General features: G+C 43.3%; 1 protein-coding gene across 4 annotated transcripts in view; it reads left to right on the top strand.

Annotated features, from left to right (window-relative positions):
- The window catches only part of SUCO (SUN domain containing ossification factor), a 96,091-nt gene extending 84,485 nt beyond the window's left edge, over positions 1 to 11,606 (top strand). For all 4 annotated transcript variants that reach the window (XM_077278018.1, XM_077278019.1, XM_077278021.1 and 1 more), the window contains 2 exons: positions 4,427 to 4,482; positions 5,632 to 11,606. In XM_077278018.1, the coding sequence (XP_077134133.1) occupies positions 4,427 to 4,482; positions 5,632 to 6,075 (500 nt within the window). In that variant the 3' untranslated portion in view covers positions 6,076 to 11,606. The remainder of the gene's footprint in view (positions 1 to 4,426; positions 4,483 to 5,631) is intronic.
- Positions 11,607 to 21,868: the final 10,262 nt, after the last annotated feature.

Genomic DNA, 21,868 nt, shown 5'->3' with positions numbered 1-21,868 from the left:
TGCAGGACGAGTTGTACTTTTGAACGACAACATTGGTTTTACCATGTCGTGTACTAGAAAATGGGAAAAAAATTCCAAGTGTGGTGAAATAGCAAAAAAAAGTGCAGTCCCACACTTGTTTTTTGTTTGGCTTTTTTGCTAGGTTCACTAAATGCTAAAACTGACCCACCATTATGATTCTCCAGGTCATTACGAGTTCATAGACACCAAACATGTCTAGGTTCTTTTTTATCTAAGTGGCAAAAAAAAAATTCAAAAGTTTGCTAAAAAAAAAAAAAAATTGCGCCATTTTCCGATACCCATAGCGTCTCCATTTTTCGTGATCTGGGGTCGAGTGAGGGCTTATTTTTTGCGTGCTGAGCTGACGTTTTTAATGATACCACTTTTGTGCAGATACATTCTTTTGATCGCCCATTATTGCATTTTAACGCAATGTCGTGGCGACCAAAAAAACTTAATTCTGGCGTTTCAATTTTTTTTCTCGCTACGCCATTTAGCGATCAGGTTAATACTTTTTTTTTATTGATAGATCGGGCGATTCTGAACGCGGCGATACCAAATATGTGTAGGTTTGATTTTTTTTTTTATTTATTTTGGATGGGGCGAATAGGGGGTGATTTAAACTTTTATATTTTTATTTTTTTCTTATTTTTAAAAACCTTTTTTTTTTTTTTTTTAACTTTTGCCATGCTTCAATAGCCTCCATGGGAGACTAGAAGCTGGCACCACTCGATTGGCTCAGCTACATATGTAGCTGAATTGCAGGCTTGCTATGAGCACCGACCACAGGGTGGCGCTCACAGCTAGCTGGCATCATTAACCATGGAGGTCTCAAGGACCTCTATGGTTACTATCCTGACTCATCGCTGACCCCCGATCATGTGACGGGGGTCGGCGATGCGATCATTTCCGGCCGCGCAGCCAGAAGTGGTAGTTAAATGCCGCTGTCAGCGTTTGACAGCAGCATTTAACAGGTTAATAGCGGCAGGTGAATCGCGATTCCACCTGCCGCTATTGCGCACACATGTCAGCTGTACAAAACAGCTGACATGTCGTGACTTTGATGTGGGCTCACCACCGGAGCCCACATCAAAGGGGGAGACACGATATGCGCTGTACTAGTACGGGGCATGTCGTGAAGGGGTTAACATTTAATCTGTGTCAAAAGCTATCATGCAGACCAGAAATGTGGAGATCCCACCTACACATCACAGGGGCTCCTGTACTGTTTGGATGCTATGTATGATCGCAGTGTTGAGAAGAGAAGGGTAGAAAAAGCTGCATGCATGCCTTTACTGGAGTGAGACTCTGCAGCTGTATTGGCCTCGATGCATTATTTTATGTTCTGACATTGCAAATAACATGTACGGGCTGCATGTCACAACAAGGCTGGGTGTACGCAAAGCATATCCTTTACAATGCAGACACATTTGTGCACCCAAAAAGGCTAAAACCCAATACAAATATATATATTTTCTACCACTAACTCAAAAATCTGCTTTTTTTTGTTCAGTTTTTTAACCCCCCATTACTTGCATTGTCTTTTAGGCTTGCAGAATTTGCTTTCCTGAGCTGCAGGCTTCTCGGGGACCCAGGCGCGGGTTTTAGCAATTGTTGCTTGGACTTGGAACCCCAATATTTTGCTTGGAATAAAAGGGCATATGTAATATGGTTACCTACTCCAGAAGTTTTGAACTTTGTGTCCCTGTTGAAGCCCCCCACCAATTGGTAAAATGGAGGAGCGGAGCCCTGTACCTGCTCATTTCTGATCGGCTCTGCTCTGACGCATAGTAAGGGCTTGTGCACACGTTGCGGATTTGGGGCAGCGGATAATCTGCTGGACGTCAATGCTCTCTGCCTTTTTCACCATTTACTTCATTCAAATCAGTCAAAAACACCCCAGAAACCTGCGTATTTGCAGCTGCTTTTTTCTGCCAAGAGATGCAGAAATTTGACTCCGTGTACACATAGACAAAGTAGTCTTAGACTGTGTTCACACATTGTTTTTGCTTCGGTTTTTAATGCAAATTTTACAGTACCAGCAAATTTCAGAAATCTCATGCACACATTGGGTTTTTTTTTCCTGACTGATTTGGAGAACTGCTGCGTTTTTGTGAACTAATATATATCACAGTACACCCGTAGTTGGTCACAAATACACCATATTCTATATCTATATACTGTATGTGTGAAAAGTATAGAAAGAAATTTTCCTAGACCACCAGGTTGCGCTGTGTGACAAACGCTGTGGAAACCACAGCAGAAACCGAACTAAAGTCAAAGCAATGCAGTAAGGATCAAAAACCAGACAAGATACAGAAGCATGGGAATCTTAAAATATACCTTTATTAATAGGAGTGGCAATGGTTACAATATACCAAAATTAAAAGAAATATAAAAACCAACAAAATGTGCGGCACCAGGGAAATAGGATGTAAATAATATTCCTAATTCCAACCCCACTATGATATCAGGATATCCTAAATTATGCTGTACATAAATAAATCTCTCTTGTGCCAAAAAAAATTCAAACACAATAGTGCAACAAAATTATTAGAGTGCACAAATATACCGCAGCCAAAATAAAGTGACCAAGTGCATAAATATCAGATATTAATAATCTCCAATCACAAATTACAAAATTCTAAAAAGTGCAAAAGTGCAAGGACCTACCACTAGGTTCATAGAGTGCCAGCATGTGCTAGGAGCATTCAGCCGTATGTGAAAAAGAAAAAAATGTACAGCAAACATATAGTTATACATACCTGAGGGGGCTGAATCCTGTGCCTGCGCCTCACCCTGGGTGACCCTTGTGTTTGAATTTTTTTTGGCACAAGAGAGATTTATTTATGTACAGCATAATTTAGGATATCCTGATATCATAGTGGGGTTGGAATTAGGAATATTATTTATATTCTATTTCCCTGGTGCCGCGCATTTTGTTGGTTTTTATATTTCTTTTAATTTTGGTATATTGTAACCATTGCCACTCCTATTAATAAAGGTATATTTTAAGATTCCCATGCTTCTGTATCTTGTCTGGTTTTTGATCCTTACTGCATTGCTTTGACTTTAGTTTTTGTGAACTGCACCATATCTCTTCTTTCAGTGTTTGTGCAGCATTATTCCACCCTTAGAAATCAATGGAAAAGTGCAATAAGACAGGTATTCATTTTTGCTGTGTTTTCAGTGCAATGCCTAAGGGAGTTAAATCCGGCTTCTTTTTGGGCCACTAAACTTAATCAACATGCACAAGAGATGACAAAATCTCAGCAAAACCTGTTTTTTGTAAGCCGCTTCTGCCAGCAGGGAAAAACACAGAATGTGAACATGGCCTTAGTTATACATCTGTACATATCTGACTCCTGTCTGAGAGCCGAGCAAATAAGAGTAAGTGGCACATGCACTTCTGTCCTGTCAAAGGGAATGTCAGCAGGTTTTGCTATGTAATCTGAGAGCAGCATGATGTCGGGGTTGAGACCCTGATTCCGGCTATGTGTCACTTAGTTTACTGGGTGCAGTAGTTGTGACTGAATCCGTTTTCTGTGCTGCAGAGCTCTGAATGCTGAGCCCTGTATAACCCTGCCCACACCACTGAGTGGCCGCTCTGTGTACACTCTGCATTGATAGAAAGCTGCTAATCAGTAGTGGGGACGGGGTTGGACTAGGAGGAACAAGGCAAGTTCTGCTGATGATTTGTATTGAATCCAACATGGTACAGTAAGTGATGTCACTGTAATCAGGGTCTCTGCCCCTACATCAGGTTGCTCTCAAATTACATTGCAAAAAACCTGCGGACAGATTATCTTTAATTTGCAAACTATGCGTTACACTTGTTTTAGTAAGACATCCGCTTATCCCTTGGGTTGAAGTTTCCTTTAAATGATATCATGATGTTGTGCAATGTTTCACTACGGTGACAGACATCAGCGGCTATCAGAATGACAGGACATGGCAACTATCGCTGGCCATAAGCACATTTTTCTGCCAGTGTTGTCAGATGCAGGGGTCACTTGTCCCCGGGGGTCTGTATTTTGGGGATTTCCTGTAGAGGAACACACTGTGCCAGTTATTGATAGTGAACGATCTTCTCCATCCGGCCAGCGTGCGGACAAAGCTTCTCCAGTCTGTGGCCGTGCTTTCCATAAAGGAGACGTTTGGGTCTTATCTCCTCTTTATCACTTGTGATATTTGTCTTCATCACATAAGTAGCAATACTTGTAAAGAGGAGACCGGAGGTCATGTGCGAATTCTTGGTTGAAAGATTAAATGTATTTTTTTAATTTATTTATTTATATTTCCTGAATGTTCTCAATCATTAATAAAGGGAAACCATCTGGGCAGTTCTGTGTGGGGTAAAGCTTGGAAAGAGTGTCTGAACCTCGCGTGTCCATAGGCTATTACTAAAATATACTTTTGTCTCTAGTGAATCCAGAAGATTTCTACATTGTGGAGCCATTGAAATTTTCTCCAGAGAAAAAGGTAAAATTGGCTTCTCATTGCCTCTCGCTTTAAAATGGAGATAAGGGGAAAGTTCAAGTGTATAATATTGATAAGACGTCAATATCTGAGTTATTACAGATCAGCTCCTTTACATTAGGTCATCAATATGAGGCCTATACCGATATTTAGCACCTTTACATGCATTTAAAGGATTTTTTACTACCTTTTCTCTGTTGCATGGGTCGTTGCACTGTGCACCTGTAGATGGCAGTACAGCCCTGTGCACCTGTAGATGGCGGTGCGGCCCCCCCCCCGTGCGCCTGTAGATGGTGGTGTGGCCCCGTGTGCCATGTGCACCTGTAGATGGCAGTACAGCCCTGTGCGCCTGTAGATGGCGGTGCGGCCCCGTATGCGCCTGTAGATGGCTGTGCGCCTGTAGATGGCGGTGCGCCTGTAGATGGCGGTGCGCCTGTAGATGGCGGTGCGGCCCTGTGTGCCTGTAGATGGCGGTGCGGCCCTGTGTGCCCTGTGCACCTGTAGATGGCGGTGCGGCTCCGCGTGCCCTGTGCACCTGTAGATGGCGGTGTGGCCCCGTGTGCCCTGTGCACCTGTAGATGGCGGTGCGGCCCCGTGTGCACCTGTAGATGGCGGTGCGGCCCCCCGTGCGCCTGTAGATGGCGGTGTGGCCCCGTGTGCCCTGTGCACCTGTAGATGGCGGTGCGGCCCCGTATGCACCTGTAGATGGCTGTGCGCCCCCCGTGCGCCTGTAGATGGCGGTGCGGCCCTGTGTGCCTGTAGATGGCGGTGCGGCTCCGCGTGCCCTGTGCACCTGTAGATGGCGGTGCGGCCCCCCGTGCGCCTGTAGATGGCGGTGTGGCCCCGTGTGCCCTGTGCACCTGTAGATGGCGGTACAGCCCTATATTGGTGAATTATTTTTCTAGGCTCAATGTTGGAACAAAAAATGGAAATAATTTGTGGTAAAATCCTGGCCGCCGTTTGCCTCTGTCCCTCATTTTAGTTGTTTCTTGGCATCCAAGATGCTTTCCACACTCCCATATAATTTCCAAGGTGCCGCTGTTATTCTCACAACCTACAACAGCAATAGATTATTTCAGATCTTCCGAATTTTATTTGGCTTTATACTCATTAATCTGTATACGATTTTTTATTTTCTTGTTCTGTTTCCAGAAAAAGCGCTGCAAGTACAAAACCGAGAAGATTGAGACCATCAAACCAATGGATCCATTAAAAGCACTTCCAAATGGGGACGTAAAAACCAAGAAAGAATTCACAAACCAGAGAGACTTCTCAAATATGGGGGAGGTGTACCACTCTTCCTACAAGGGGCCACCTTCTGAGGGCAGCTCGGAGACCTCTTCCCAGTCGGAGGAGTCCTACTTTTGTGGCATCACAGCCTGTTCAGCCCTTTGTAATGGACAACCCCAAAAGACTAAGACTGAAAAAAGAGCCATTAAGCGCAGGCGCTCGAAACTTCAGGACCAAGGAAAGTTCATCAAAAGCTTAATACAGACTAAGTCCGGGTCTATGCCCAGTCTGCACGACATCATCAAAACCAATAAAGACTTGACTATTGGGACTTTTGGGGTTACAACCGTCTCTGGTCGTCTCTAATCATCACAGGGTACCCGATCTATGGGGGGTTTTTTACTGACTGGTACAACATAGAGGAAGCTCCAGCAGACTTTAAAGGTTACATGGCACAACACGTGTTGGGCTGGTCTTCAAGAATTTGGATCATCTCCTATTCCTTGATATTTTTTGAGCAAGGAATTCAGCATACTCTCCTTTCTTCTAGGATAAGAATTTTTTTTTTCGCAGTTTAATAACTGGGGGAAAGAACATTTAATACCCAGGTTGTTGGGTTTAACTTGAGCTCAAGTTGTTGTCCTACACCCCCCGACGTCGTTCCCGTACTTGCACCTTTCCATATTTATGTGCCTTCTGTCTATTTATAATGCCACTGGAGGTAAAAAAAAAAAAAGCACCAAGTGTGAATGCGTGATTTAGAGGTATTTTTTAGAGAACACGTTTAAAATATTTAGGTGTTTTTTTTCTGTTTTGTTCCTTTTTTTTTTTTTGCTTCTTCTTGGAGTTTAACACTAAAGAATATCAGGTGTCCTGCAGCCAGACCATTCCTTCAGATACGTCTGAGACACAACCATGCGCCATTCTGTACTTGGTGAGGAGGATGCGGGTGAATGCAGTATAATGTAGCTATGGGTAATCCTCTCGCTGCCGCGGGTGCCTCCAAATATCATGGCGCTATAGCCCAGTGTTAATGTAAAGGTGGTGCCGTCCGTCGGAGCACAGGTCGTACGTGTTCACACAGGTCGCTCACATCCAGGTTGTACGGACATAGTGTAATGCATTTGCCTGTGAAGACCATTTCTTAAAATTCACCAGGGAGCACAAACTACTGACCATAATACTTTATTTTATTCTGGTGGTTCAGCGCCGCATAGCTTTCCACTGCCATAACCGCTGTTCGGGATGATGCATTGCTCTGCCCACCACCGACCCCGCTGTAGGGTACGTTCACACATGGCAGCTACAAGGCGCATATTCCCTCTGGACTTACACCGCAGATTACTGTAGCAGGAAACGTGGACCCAATTTGATCAAATCTTATCTTACGGAAATTGATCCGTGGCTCAGATTTTAATTCCGCAGTGATGTTGATTTTCTTGGCATTTATACCCTTTGCAATTGATTTGGCAAATTGACACTTCTGAAGGTCGAACTTTGTAACCCAGCCAGTGATGATTTTTTTTTTTTTTTACTTTCATTTAAAAGGGTTGTTCACTTTATAACCCCATTCAATAGTGGTCCCAGGAAGGTGGGGAGAAAAAAAAATCTCACCTGTGATCTGTAAGAGACATGTGAATGCTGCAGCCAGTCGGCAACCACTGATCAACTGCAGTGGTCACTTGACGTCCCCTCTGGATGTTGGTAACTCAAAGTGGAGTACGGGGAAACCGTGCCAGTTTGGCAGAGTTGATATATTTGCTTGGGCTCATTAATACAAGTTTGTTTAGTGATGGACATCTCCATTTAGTCATTGGGAAAATGTTAGTTTACCATTTTTTGGCTTTGGTTACACCGTGTTTATCCATCCACTATACTTTGTTCCAAATCCAATTTAAAAAAAAAAATAAAAATCCTAAACACGGCAATTTCTTTATCTGCTTGGAAAAATTGGCCCATCAGACCCCCTGCTGATTGGGGTACCAAGATAATGAGCATTGTAACAATTTATTATTTTTGCCAGAAATGAGGTTTTGAACCACAAGAAGTCACTCTAGTCCCCACATCTGTCTTAGTAGCGGTGCCTAATTTGTTTTGCGGATATAATATATATTATTTTTTTTAATAAAGGCAGTTTTGGAAAATTTAGTAAACCCTCTATAAATAAAGAACTAATCCATGTTCTGAAAAGTTTAATTTTTAATTTAAAAAATGTTGACTTTGTCATTTTAGCACTTAGAACCCATATTAGGCAAAATGTTCTGTATTATTCTAATAAAAGTCGTCAAATGGATGAACTGATCTTTAGATCCTGAACTCCAGAAATGATAGTCCTAAAAAGTTACAGAAAATGTTAAAGATCCAGAATTGTTTTTGCTTAAAAAAAAAAACAAAAAAAAAATTTGAAAAGTGCCATAAATCTTTGCGTTATTTTGTCCTTATATATTGAATTTTTTTTTTTAATTATTTTATTTTATTTTTTTTTTTAACGTTTGATGGTGGCTTGTAGCTAATTGATGGTTTTGTCTCTTTTTTTCAACATATAACACATTACTGTTTTTAGCGCATTTCACTTTACATAGACTAAACCCAGATTTATCATTGTTTAGAACACTCAAAACGGAACTATTTTACCCTTTTGGTATAATTAAAAAAAAAAAAGTTAATACCCATTTGGTTATCAATTTTACTTGTTATGGCGCCCCCTGGTGGTTTTTTTTTCTTCTCAATTTCCTCCATAAAATGTTTCCAGAGGTTGTGGTCGCACACAACCGCCAATAAGAATGTGCACACACAATGGGACATCGGACATATTGGATAGAACAGGGGGTGCAGTGACAAGTATGTCACAGGAATTTCGCAGGCTATTTTGAAATGTGGCGATTATTTGGATTTTGCCCTCCATTGTGGATTGAGTTTATGCCATGCTGTTGCAGAAAAATTGTGTTGTGCCTGGGGGGATAGCATGTGTGGTGAGCTTCACTTGTGTAAAGACTGACTCTTCAATTGTATATTTTAAGTTTGTTGTTTTGTTTTTTTTCTTTCCAGAGCTGCACATTGGTTTATTTTTTTAAACAGAATCTGTCAGCTGCTTGCTGTAGTTTCAATACAATCAGTGTTTTATCAGCAGGAGATTCAGCGCTAAGCAGTCCAGGTGACGTGTAACCCTGCCCCCATTGCTGATTATCAGCTTGCTGCCAATCAGTGGTGTGGGCGGGGTTATACACAGCTCTGCATTCTGAGCACTGCTATGTCTACAGCAGAGAAAACATGGATTTTACCAAAACTGAAGCAAGCAGACCAGTAAATGACACATTGCTGGAATCAGGGTCTCTGCCCCTATATCTCTGATAACACCTCAAAAACCTGCTGACGGATTCCCTTTAAGATTCTGGGTCTTAGGGTAGTGAGTGTGCCACGTACTGCCACGTGCCTGGACCCATGTTAGTTTGTGTGCTCTGGATATTGCAGAATTTTGAACTTCCCTTTTTGAGAGCAGGTTATATAAGGTGATCGCCATCTATGTCCTGCTTTGGCTTATTTCTCAGTACCCGAGTCATTTTATCCTTCCCTATTATAGATGAGGACTATCACTGGTGTTAGGTTTGTATGTTTTCTAGTGGTTAGTGGTTTTCCTGCTACATACTGGCCAACCAGGTCTGTACTATGTATGATCACTGTAGGTCCAGATGCCAAGACCTGAGAACTAGGGGCACAAAATCCCCCTTGTGAATGACGGAATAGTGGCCATGCGCCATCACTGCTCCTATAGACATGCTCTATTCCCACATGACCTCTCATATGATCTGTGGGGGTCTCCACAATCAGACCCCCCGCCCTTGGTGATCATTTAAGGGCTGGAGACCCCACTGTTGGCGAGCCCATCTATGACTTCTGTCTGATAGAACATGAGGAAGGACATTAATAAACTAGCTGAGGAACATTGGAGATCAGATTAAAAAAATTTCTGCTTCAGTCACGGACAGTGTCAAAGTAGTGCGACAGAAGCAGCCCACCGACATAGGCCTGTATATAGAGGGAAATTATAGTTTCAGACCGCACGGAGCTTGTGGCTATAGAAAGTAGGGCGCGCTGTCAGATGTGAGTGCACCTCTGCTCTGGTGACCCTGGGGGAGATTTAATAAGACTAGGAGTTCTTAGGTACACCCCAAAAAAAGTGGATTTTACACCCATAAATTATGGTTCAGGTTAATTAATGTGGCAGATTATCTTAAAGGCAAAAAAAGAACCCAATTCTGAGCCCCTGTTGCTGTTTTTCCTTTCCCTGGTGTTGGCAGTCACCATACTATGCCTGAAACACCGTGACGCTGGGTGACTCCAGGAATGCTCTAGTTTGCCGAGCTTCTGCATAGTCTGAGGTGTTAGTGCTGATGTCCTGACCGTAGAAGTTGCTGATTAGTCTGACCTAGATAATGGATGGAAATGAGCTGTCGCCTGAATGTCTATCTATAGCATCACTTCACATAGTGTCACTCACACTTCTACATTTTCAGCTTTTCTCCTAACATTTTGGTGTGGTGTATTCAGTAAATGCTCAGGTTATGACCACAGTTATCAAAGACTTCGGTTTCGATGCGTTAAATTGTTTACATAAAACACTGAAAAGTAGCTCCTTTTTTTTGCACAACTCAAAGTTGTACAAAAATGTAGCAAAATTTGGTGTTTTCCAGTTTGAAGCCGCTCCACCAAAATGGGCAGAGCTAGGGAGTGACTTGGATGGGGTCGAATTCAGCAAAAGTGTCTTTGTCGGGAGTAACCTCTGTTGCGATCCACATGCTACAGATAAGATGTTAATTAAGTCTTGGCTCTTAATGAGTTTGATGCGTCTTATTCCTGCGCGTCCCTCATCAAGGATAGCGCCAGTCTTAATGGATCGAGGCCTTCAAGTTTCAGGAGCATATTCTTGCTGTAGTACAAAGTAAACACTCGCCTTATAGCTTCTGCCTGGTCCCCTGCCGGTCTCTACTCCCTGCTGTAGAGCTGCATTGCTCATAGATTTCTGCATCATTATTCCAGTAAGTAGTAGAGACCAGTGAGAGATCTGGGCACTTTCTGTATAGGAGGGTTGCCTCATTCATTTATTTTTCTTTTTACCCTGTTTTAAGCACTTTTGGATTATCACTCCTCTTTTTAAACTTTTGTAATACTTTTAATCATTTTTAAGATATAACATTTGAGGTAAGAATAAGTGGTTTAAGCTGAATAATATCTGGTAAGTTAAGTGCCAACTTTCCATTCTCGGTGGTCATGGGAAGGGGGCCCACATTCTTAATATGGATGCAGGTCCAGGGAGTTTCACCCACATTTGCCATATATTGCATATAAATGGTCATAAATGTCTGAGATGGAAATACCCATTTTAAGGAACAATGGGAATTTTTTTTTTCTTTGTCCTTTCCAGGCAGCAAACTTTTGTTTGACCTTCAGCTTCATGGTATAATTCATATTGTCAAGACTTTAAGCTCCAATTTGTGAAAAAGAAGGACTTTCTGGTTGTTAATATCTCCATTCCATCCCCAAATCCCCTGTAAAATATGGATGGTATGTTAGTAACATCTTAGGCCACATTCGTATGTCCTTGAAACATGGACTGTCCTGGCCCAACCATCTGGTCTCCTCACATACGCTGACCTCCTCATAGGCAGATGTGTGTTCCAACCAGCGGGTCTCCTGACGTACGCTACGCTAACCTCATCGTAGGCAGATATGACACAGTTGGCCCAACTGGTGGGTCTCCTGACGTACACTAACCTCCTCATAGGCAGATATAACACAGTTGGCCCAACTGGCGGGTCTCCTGACGTACGCTAACCTCCTCATAGGCAGATGTGTGTTCCAACCGGTGGGTCTCCTGACCTACGCTAACCTCATAGGCAGATGTGTGTTCCAACCAGCGGGTCTCCTGACGTACGCTAACCTCATCGTAGGCAGATATGACACAGTTGGCCCAACCGGTGCTCCTGGCCTACGCTAACCTCCTCATAGGCAGATGTGTGTTCCAACCGGTGGTTCTGACCTACGCTAACCTCATAGGCAGATGTGTGTTCCAACCGGTGGTTCTCCTGACCTGCGCTAACCTCATATGATGCAGATTGCCCAACCAAGCAGGTTGCTGCCTGGATCTGAGTATTGCAATCTGAGCACAGTCTTGTTTCTTCCCAATTTTTCAAGGACAGACGTGCATTAGATTTTCTGGTTGGTAAAATGTGCTTCTTATTCCGGTAGCAGGATGTCATTGTGGTCTGATGAAATCTTATTCTCCAGCTGCAGTGAAAATCCACAGCGTAAACTGACCATGTGGATCTATGCAAATGTCGCAGCAACTCAAAAATGGCTCGTTTCCAAACTTTTGCTCTACAGCCACGCTAAAATGGTTCTCCGTGGTTTGGGACTACAAACAGTCTATGGTTACAGACCACAAATGATTCCAGATGTTCTCTGTGACCATCAGACTGTACAGGAGCTAAAGACACACAACCAAAAGATGCTTTTAATAAAAAGAATTGACAAAGTAATTTATATAAAATAAAGCAATAAACCTGAGACAGTTCAACCAGCTCTTTTATTGCAAAGTTGTGGAGCATTTCAGCCAAGTAAAGCTATACAGTGCAGGCTCATTTTTATACCAGGCGGGGCAGACAAATTTCCAATACCCCCCTGTACATCCCAAATGTTGTGCTTTTTAAGAAGTGAGAAAAGAATATCATTCTCTAAAGATATTTGTGGCTGGAACCAAATGTATCTTTAGACTTAAGAAAAGAACACTTGTTATTCATTTCTAAAAGTGAATAGAGGAATAGGGTTGGCGGAGTGGAAATTCGCTATAATCCATCCACGTCATAGTCCACAGAGTGTTGTATTACTGTGCGAATATAGTCATGGCTGCCTATTACTACCAATACTATTTCTGCTTTCTCACATTGCCTGTTGCCAATATGTGGCTTGTTTGCTTTTGGCTGAGTTTTTTTTTCTTCTAGCTGCCAATGTGCAGAGATGAGGAATATTTCCAAAATAGTAAGTTGTCCCCTAAACTTATTTCTGTGAGGGTCTGAAAACAACAAGAATAGGTTTTAAAACTGGAGCCCCAACGTGAACTGTGGAGGGGAGGTACACATGCTTTACCTCTGCTACAGTCATTGTTTATGGGGGCTTCTGGAGAAACCCGGAGTACAAGAGCTTTCTTATTTTCGGCAGTCCCATAAACGATGAGTGGAGCGGAGGATGAGCATACATACCTGCTGATCTTCATGCAGGACCTTTATTTTCAGGATCACTGGGGGTCCCAGTGGTCGGACCACTAGCCCATCAGGAAGTTTTCCCTAGCCTATGAGGATTTTAGTATCCCTTTTAATGTTTGCCTTTTTCCTCCCATTTGCCTACTCCATAAACTTGGCGGGCCAAAGGGTTTTCTGACCAGTTACATAAATTTGCACAAGTGTAGAGTTCTACTTTTTAGTTGAATGTGTGTGTTTGTGAGTATTTATTGATACTTTGGGGTCCACTGAAACAGCATGGCATTTATAAGTAACTCGCGTCAATACTGCAAATGGGTAACTTGTGTCAGTACTGCAAAACCTTGACCATCCGATAAAATAGGCTAAGTATGTATAACAATTGTGTTCCTTTTGGAAACCTCCCTGTTGTATGGTTGTCATTCACAGCACTTTTATTTCACTCCTTACTGTATTTGCTGCTTACTTATGTTTTCTGAGAATGTCACAAAATGCAATTGTTTCCCTTTTCTGGTACATTACCTTAGATGACTGTATAACACATGCAGACAATTTGAGCAACTGAATTATTTTATTTTCGTCTGGTCTGCAGGAAAAGCAGGAAACAGGAGTATAATTTCTTTATTGTTATTTTTTGCTTCGAAATATATGTTGAACAAAAGTGTAACTCCAGAGCCTTAGTGCAATTTAGAAACTGTGAATTTCCAAATAAATATGAACACTTGTATTTGATGTTTGGCCTAAATATTTTTTTTCTAATGTATAAAACGGAAATACTGTAAGTGGAAGGAATAGTCCTGTCCTGGGCTGTGCGGCTTCCAATAGAAACTGACATTTGACTTTCAAGTAGCAATATGCCAGGACCGTATTTCTGAAGGAGGGCAGTAAGACAACTGCCTATAGCAGGAGCTGTCCCCCCTGGGGACGTACTATGAAGAATGAAGAAAAGGAATAAATAAAAAGAATGAACATAATAACTTTTAGGTCCAAAGAGATGGAGAGGTATTATAGATTTCTTATGCATCTTGGATATGAAGTGAACATGAATTTTATGTAGATAATTAGGAAATCAACACAGATCCCATATACACGGCTGTATATTATATTCACTGAGCTTTATAGGTGGGGGATGAACATGAAATATATGTAGATAGAGGAATGAACACATTCCCCATATAAACAGGTGCATATTATATTACCTGAGCTTGATAGGTGGGGAATGAACATGAAATAAGGACGTACTAAAAAGAATGAAGAAAAGGAATAAAGAGTGAACATGATAACATATAGGTCCAAAAATATAGAGAGGTATTATAGATTTCTTATGCTTCTTGGATATGGAATGAACATGAATTATATGTAGATAATTAGGAAATGAACACACATCCCATATAAAAAGGTGTACATTTTATTCCCTGTGTTTGGATAGGTGAGGAATGAACATGAAATATATGTAGTGTAGGAATCTGTACTCACTCGGCTGCGGTTGAGGTAGGCACATGGAGTGGTATTGCTGAAATGTCCAAGCAAGTTTATTAAAACTGCGCTGCATAATCCGCTCTGGATAGCCAAAACAAGCAAACAGCCTTTTCCATCACAAAGTGAAAAGCAAACAGAAAAATAAACAGTCCATATAGTACTGCGGGTCCGTCCACTCAGGTCAGTGTCTTTAGCAACACACACTGGAGGTCTCCACACCTCCAGCCACAGACACTGAATGAGACATTTGGCCTCCATTTTATTAGCCAAACCATGCTCCTGGGGTTGGGATATGTGAGCAGTGATTCCCACCCATCTCTTATAACCGCTCGTAAAATCCGGCGCTGGAATGGCCAAATAACTATCTCAGCACTATACATGCTGGAGCATACTTCTGAGCTCACATCACAGTGAATAGCCGCGATGACAACTCGCTCCCCTCGAGGACTCATCCGGTGGCCTTCTTACATACCCTCCCCCTCTGCCCGGGGGGCTTGGCACCTTCTGCCAACAAACAGTGGACTCTCGACAGAGCGTCCGCATTGCCATGCAGTTTCCCTGGCCTATGCTCCAAATGGAAGTTAAAATCCTGAAGTGCTAGGAGCCACCTGGTCACTCAGGCATTGTTCCCTTTTTTCTCCCTCATCCACTTCAGTGGTGCATGGCCTGACACCAGCCTAAACTTCCTGCCCAAGAGGTAGTACCTTAGAGAGTCCAAAGCCCACTTGATGGCTAAACATTCCTTCTCCACTATGGAGTCATTTTTCTCCCAGGTAAACAACTCCCAGCTGAGATACATTATTGGGTGCTCTTCCCCGTTCAGCTCTTGAGATAAGAAAGTGGCCAGCTTGACATCCGATGCATCCATCTGGTCCACAAACTCCTTGGAGAAATCCGGTTCTACCAGCACCAGCTGTTTGCACAGGGACAGCTTCAGTTCCTGTAAGGCCATCTCAGCTTCTGGATACCACTTACCATAGCCAACTGATAATATAATATATACTGTACATGTTTATATGGGATATATGTGCATTCCACTATTATCTACATATATTTCATGCTCATTCCCCACCTACCAAGCTCAGGGAATATAATATACACCTGTTTATATGAGATGTGTTAATTTCCCTTTTATCTACATGTATTTTATGTTCATTCCCCACCTACCAAGCACACAGAAACATCTCTGTTGTATTCACATGCACTGAGTTCAGGCTGTTAAACGAGCGAGGGTGATCGACAATAATGAAGTTGTTCGACTCTTTTTCTCCTGGCCTCTTTACTTTCGCTGAAGAAGAATGATGGGTACAGATAGTCTTCGATACAGTATAATGCATGTCCCATATAGTATAATGCACTCCCCATAGTCCTTGATAGTGTAATGCAGCCCCCTCAGAGTATAATGCAGCCCCCACACAGAGTATAGTTGAGCCTCTCCACACACAATATAGTGCAGACACACACTATAATGCATACAAACACACAATAATAACCTCTTCTTGTTCCCCCGCTGCTCTGGTTTCTGCAGCATGTCTCATCTGCTCCACTGCTGGCACATGCTGCCCTTCTTACTCATGCGCCCCATAGCGGCTGCTTTCAGCGGTACCCCACTGGCTGGTGGCTCCAGGAGGAGCGGGGCCTCTAGGTAGCTGCCTGGTCTGTCTGCCCTTAACGCCGGCCCTGTATATAACATACAGTGCCTTGCGAAAGTATTTGGCCCCCTTGAACTTTTCAACCTTTTCCCACATATCATGCTTCAAACATAAAGATACCAAATGTAAATTTTTGGTGAAGAATCAACAACAAGTGGAACACAATTGTGAAGTTGAACGAAATTTATTGGTTATTTTAAATTTTTGTTGAAATTCAAAAACTGAAAAGTGGGGCGTGCAATATTATTCGGCCCCTTTACTTTCAGTGCAGCAAACTCACTCCAGAAGTTCATTGTGGATCTCTGAATGATCCAATGTTGTCCTAAATGCCTAATGATGATAAATATAATCCACCTGTGTGTATTCAAGTCTCCGTATAAATGCACCTGCTCTGTGATAGTCTCAGGGTTCAGTTTGAAGCACAGAGAGCATCATGAAGACCAAGGAACACAACAGGCAGGTCCGTGATACTGTTGTGGAGAAGTTTAAAGCCGGATATGGATACAAAATGATTTCCAAAACTTTAAACATCCCAAGGAGCACTGTGCAAGCAATCATATTGAAATGGAAGGAGTATCATACCACTGCAAATCTACCAAGACTCGGCCGTCCCTCTAATCTTTCATCTCAAACAAGAAGAAGACTGATCAGAGATGCAGCCAAGAGGCCCATGATCACTCTGGATGAACTGCAGAGATCTACAGCTGAGGTGGGACAGTCTGTCCATAGTACAACAATCAGTCGTACACTGCACAAATCAGGCCTTTATGGAAGAGTGGCAAGAAGAAAGCCATTTCTCAAAGATATCCATAAAAAGTGTTGTTTAAAGTTTCATCAAGCCACCTGGGAGACACACCAAACATGTGGAAGAAGGTGCTCTGGTCAGATGAAGCCAAAAATCAAACTTTTTGGCAAAAATGCCAAACGATATGTTTGGTGTAAAGGCAACACAGCTCATCACCCTGAACACACCATCCCCACTGTCAAACATGGTGGTGGCAGCATCATGGTTTGGGCCTGCTTTTCTTCAGCAGGAACAAGAAAGATGGTTAAAATTTATAGGAAGATGGATGGAGCCAAATACAGGACCATTCTTGAAGAAAACCTGTTGGAGTCTGCAAAAGACCTGAGACTGGGACGGAGATTTGTCAACCAACAAGACAATTATCAAAAACATAAAGCAAAATCTACAATGGAATGGTTCACAAATAAACGTATCCAGGTGTTAGAATGGCCAAGTCAAATTCCAGACCTCAATCCAATCGAGAATCTGTGGAAAGAGCTGAAAACTGCTGTTCACAAACGATCTCCATCAAACATCACTGAGCTCGAGCTGTTTGCGAAGGAACAATAGGCAAGAATTTCAGTCTCTCGATATACAAAACTGATAGAGACATACTCCAAGCGACTTGCAGCTGTAATCACAGCAAAAGATGGAGCAACAAAGTATTAAGTTAAAGGGGCCGAATAATATTGCACGCCCCACTTTTCAGTTTTAGAACTTCCACAAAAATTTAAAATAACCAATAAATTTCGTTCAACTTCACAATTGTGTTCCACTTGTTGTTGATTCTTCACCAAAAATTTACATTTGGTATCTTTATGTTTGAAGCATGATATGTGGGAAAAGGTTGAAAAGTTCAAGGGGGCCAAATACTTTCGCAAGGCACTGTATGTTATATACAGGGCCGGCGTTAAGGGCAGACAGACCAGGCAGCTACCTAGAGGCCCCGCTCCTCCTGGAGCCACCAGCCAGTGGGGTACCGCTGAAAGCAGCCGCTATGGGGCGCATGAGTAAGAAGGGCAGCATGTGCCAGCAGTGGAGCAGATGAGACATGCTGCAGAAACCAGAGCAGCGGGGGAACAAGAAGAGGTTATTATTGTGTGTTTGTATGCATTATAGTGTGTGTCTGCACTATATTGTGTGTGGAGAGGCTCAACTATACTCTGTGTGGGGGCTGCATTATACTCTGAGGGGGCTGCATTACACTCTATCAAGGACTATGGGGAGTGCATTATACTATATGGGACATGCATTATACTGTATCGAAGACTATCTGTACCCATCATTCTTCTTCAGCGAAAGTAAAGAGGCCAGGAGAAAAAGAGTCGAACAACTTCATTATTGTCGATCACCCTCGCTCGTTTAACAGCCTGAACTCAGTGCATGTGAATACAACAGAGATGTTTCTGTGTGCTTGGTAGGTGGGGAATGAACATAAAATATATGTAGATAAAAGGGAAATTAACACATATCTCATATAAACAGGTGTATATTATATTCCCTGAGCTTGGTAGGTGGGGAATGAGCGTCAAATATATGTAGATAATAGTGGAATGAACATATATCCCATATAAACATGTATATATTATATTATCAGTTGGCTATGGTAAGTGGTATCCAGAAGCTGAGATGGCCTTCCAGGAACTGAAGCTGTCCCTGTGCAAACAGCTGGTGCTGATAGAACCCGATTTCTCCAAGGAGTTTGTGGTCCAGACGGATGCATCGGATGTCAACCTGGGCACTTTCTTATCTCAAGAGCTGAACGGGGAAGAGCACCCAATGTATCTCAGCTGGAAGTTGTTTACCTGGGAGAAAAATGACTCCATTGTGGAGAAGGAATGTTTAGCCATCAAGTGAGCATTGGACTCTCTAAGGTACTACATCTTGGGCAGGAAGTTTAGGCTGGTGTCAGGCCATGCACCACTGAAGTGGATGAGGGAGAAAAAAGGGAACAATGCCCGAGTGACCAGGTGGCTCCTAGCACTTCAGGATTTTAACTTCCATGTGGATCATAGGCCAGGGAAACTGCATGGCAATGCGGACGCTCTGTCGAGAGTCCACTGTTTGTTGGCAGAAGGTGCCAAGCCCCCCGGTTTTGGGCAGAGGGGGAGGGTATGTAAGATGTCCACCAGACGAGTCATTGAGGGGAGCTATGTGTCATCGCGGATATTAGCTGTGGTGATGTGAGCTCAGAAGTATGCTCCAGCATGTATAGTGCTGAGAGTTATTTGGCCATTCCAGCGCCGGACTTTACGAGCAGTTATAAGAGATGGGTGGGAATGACTGCTCACTAGTGATGAGCGAGTACACTTGTTGCTCGGGTTTACTCAAGCATGTTCGGGTGACCTCCGAGTATTTGTTATTGCTTGGAGATATAGTTTTCATCGCCTCGGTTGCATGATTTACTGCTTCCAGATACGCTGAATACATGTGGGAATTCCCTAACAGGCATTCCTCACATGTATTCAGCATATCTGGAAGCCGCAAATTATGCAACTGAGGCGATGAAAACTATATCTCCGAGCAATAACAAATACTCGGAGATCACCCGAGCAACGAGTATACTTGCTCACCACTACTGCTCACATATCCCAACCCCAGGAGCGTGGTTGACTAATAAAATGGAGGCCAAATGTCTCATTCAGTGTCTGTGGCTGGAGGTGTGGAGACCTCCAGTGTGTGTTGCTAAACACACTGACCTGAGTGGACGGACCCGCAGTACTATATGGACTGTTTATTTTTCTGTTTGTTTTTCACTTTGTGATGGAAAAGGATGTTTGTTTGTTTTGGCTATCCAGAGTGGTTTATGCAGTGCAGTTTTAATAAACTTGCTTGGACATTTCAACAATACCACTCCATGTGCCTACCTCAACCGCAGCCGAGTGAGTACAGATTCCTACACTACATATATTTCATGTTCATTCCTCACCTATCAAACACAGGGAATAAAATGTACACCTTTTTATATGGGATGTGTGTTCATTTCCTAATTATCTACATATAATTCATGTTCATTCCATATCCAAGAAGCATAAGTAATTTATAATACCTCTCTATATTTTTGGACCTATAAGTTGTTATGTTCATTCTTTTTATTTACTCCATTCATTCATTATTTTTAGTACGTCCTTCCCCCCCTGGCATGATGAGCAGGATTTTTTTTCCCATCTTCTAAGTAATAATGGAGAGAATCTGGAGGTGACTTCTGTGTTTGCAAGGGAAAATTAGTATTTTTTGCTTTTGTTGGACAACTCTCCAAAGCCTTCATGAATCTAGGAGTGGAGTTCTAACCAGGGCTGTGGATTCGGTAAGCCAAAACTCCGACCACTCAAGTTCCATGACTCCACAGCCCTGGTTCTGATATAATGGGAAAATTCACACCATCATAGCTAAAGACACTCCCTGCATCTGTAGCGCCCCCACCGCCGCAGGGCCGAGGGGTACCCGGTACCGGGCCTCGGAGTCTCTGCTCTGGGGTTGTCACGGCGGCTAGGCCCCGGTCCGTGACCCTGCCGTGGGGCGCACAGTTCTATAACAGGTGTGGATGATGTTAGTGGTGATGCGGTGCAGTAAATAACGAGGACACCAGGTTGCAGTCTCTTTACCTCTTTACTGAAGATCTCTGGGTCCTCAGTCCGGAATACGGTTCACCAGGCTGCGCAAGTCCGGCCGGTCCGATGGCACCTCCAGAGCTCACTTCACAGGTGGAAATCGGTGCCTTCCTTCTAGCGCTATGTGTTGCGGTCCTCCCCTGCTGTGCTTACGGAAAGTCCCCACAACCGTTGTGTCTGTTTCTTAAGTTCCCTCACAACTCGATTAAATGATATTCTTCTAATCCTCCGTCCCTCCCTGTTGTTCTGGTTGGGACGGCACCCGTTTGACGGGTAGGCTCGGAGCTCTTCCGGGACCCTAGAGTCGCCCCTCTCCACAAGGTGCCCCCCAAGACTTCATAGGTGATTTGTGTGAGACAGCCCGCCTAAGACTGACTGTCCTGCCGCTGTTTAGAGTATTGCTTGAAGCTGAATGTTATGATACTCCCTCGGCGTTCCGGCCACCGGTAGTGCGCCTCAGTAGGGTGTTGCTCCGGTCTTACAGCACGACCCCTACTGGTATTCTCCTATCGCTTGATCTCGTTTCTCACTCAGCACAATCTATCTCGCTTCTAGTCCTTTCTTGGGCCCCGCCGCTTCCCGGAGCTGGCGCGGACCCGTTATGTTCTTTCCAATGCCAAGCCTCTGTCAGGATCCCACCCCTGACAGAGACCCTACTGTCTCTTCCTCCACAACACCCTCTGCCACCAGGTGTTGCTTCGTCCAATCCAGTCAGCTTTCTGATCTAACTTCCTGCCTGACCCCCAGTTTACCCACTATGGTGGGGAGTGGCCTAATGAATAGCACCCTTAGCTCCCCCCGGAGGCCCAGCTGTGAAACATATTGGTGTCTGTGATACCTGATCCGATGAGCTCCTTCAGTGCCATCAGACGCACCGTAGCTCCCCATAGTGGCGGAGCCACAGTACTGCAACGACCAGGACTCTGGGGCGCTGCACTCCCCCCACAGTACTCCGGGACTGGGAAGAAAACAACAATACAAGTTAGCAAAAAGACATACAATTTTGTTGAGTGCAATAACAATAAGTATACTTTGAACAGAGCTTCCCTTTATGGGAGGTGAGGACACTTGAACGTTACAAACATGGTTAACATTATAAATTACAGGTTATAAATAACTCCTGTTACCCAACCGGGTATTCTACTAAGTGCAAAATTTGTTGAACAATAATTTAACTTTGCCTTTAAGGATATACACTCTTTATCCACTAAAGACCTTCCTATAATCACATTATAAGGTATTTTAACTTTTACATTCTCCTACTTTGGATCTGCAGGACCGCCTGTCCTATCGGCACCAGACCTACTGCCTCTCCTTTCTGTTACAGGACCGCCCCGTTCAGCCAGGGCCTTCTGCCTTTTCAACTACTATACACAGTAT

The sequence above is a fragment of the Ranitomeya variabilis genome, chromosome 8 (genome assembly GCF_051348905.1).
Source record: "Ranitomeya variabilis isolate aRanVar5 chromosome 8, aRanVar5.hap1, whole genome shotgun sequence".
Lineage (NCBI taxonomy): Eukaryota > Metazoa > Chordata > Amphibia > Anura > Dendrobatidae > Ranitomeya > Ranitomeya variabilis.
Note: the sequence above shows the minus strand (reverse complement) of the source record. Positions and strands in the feature narration are given on the sequence as shown.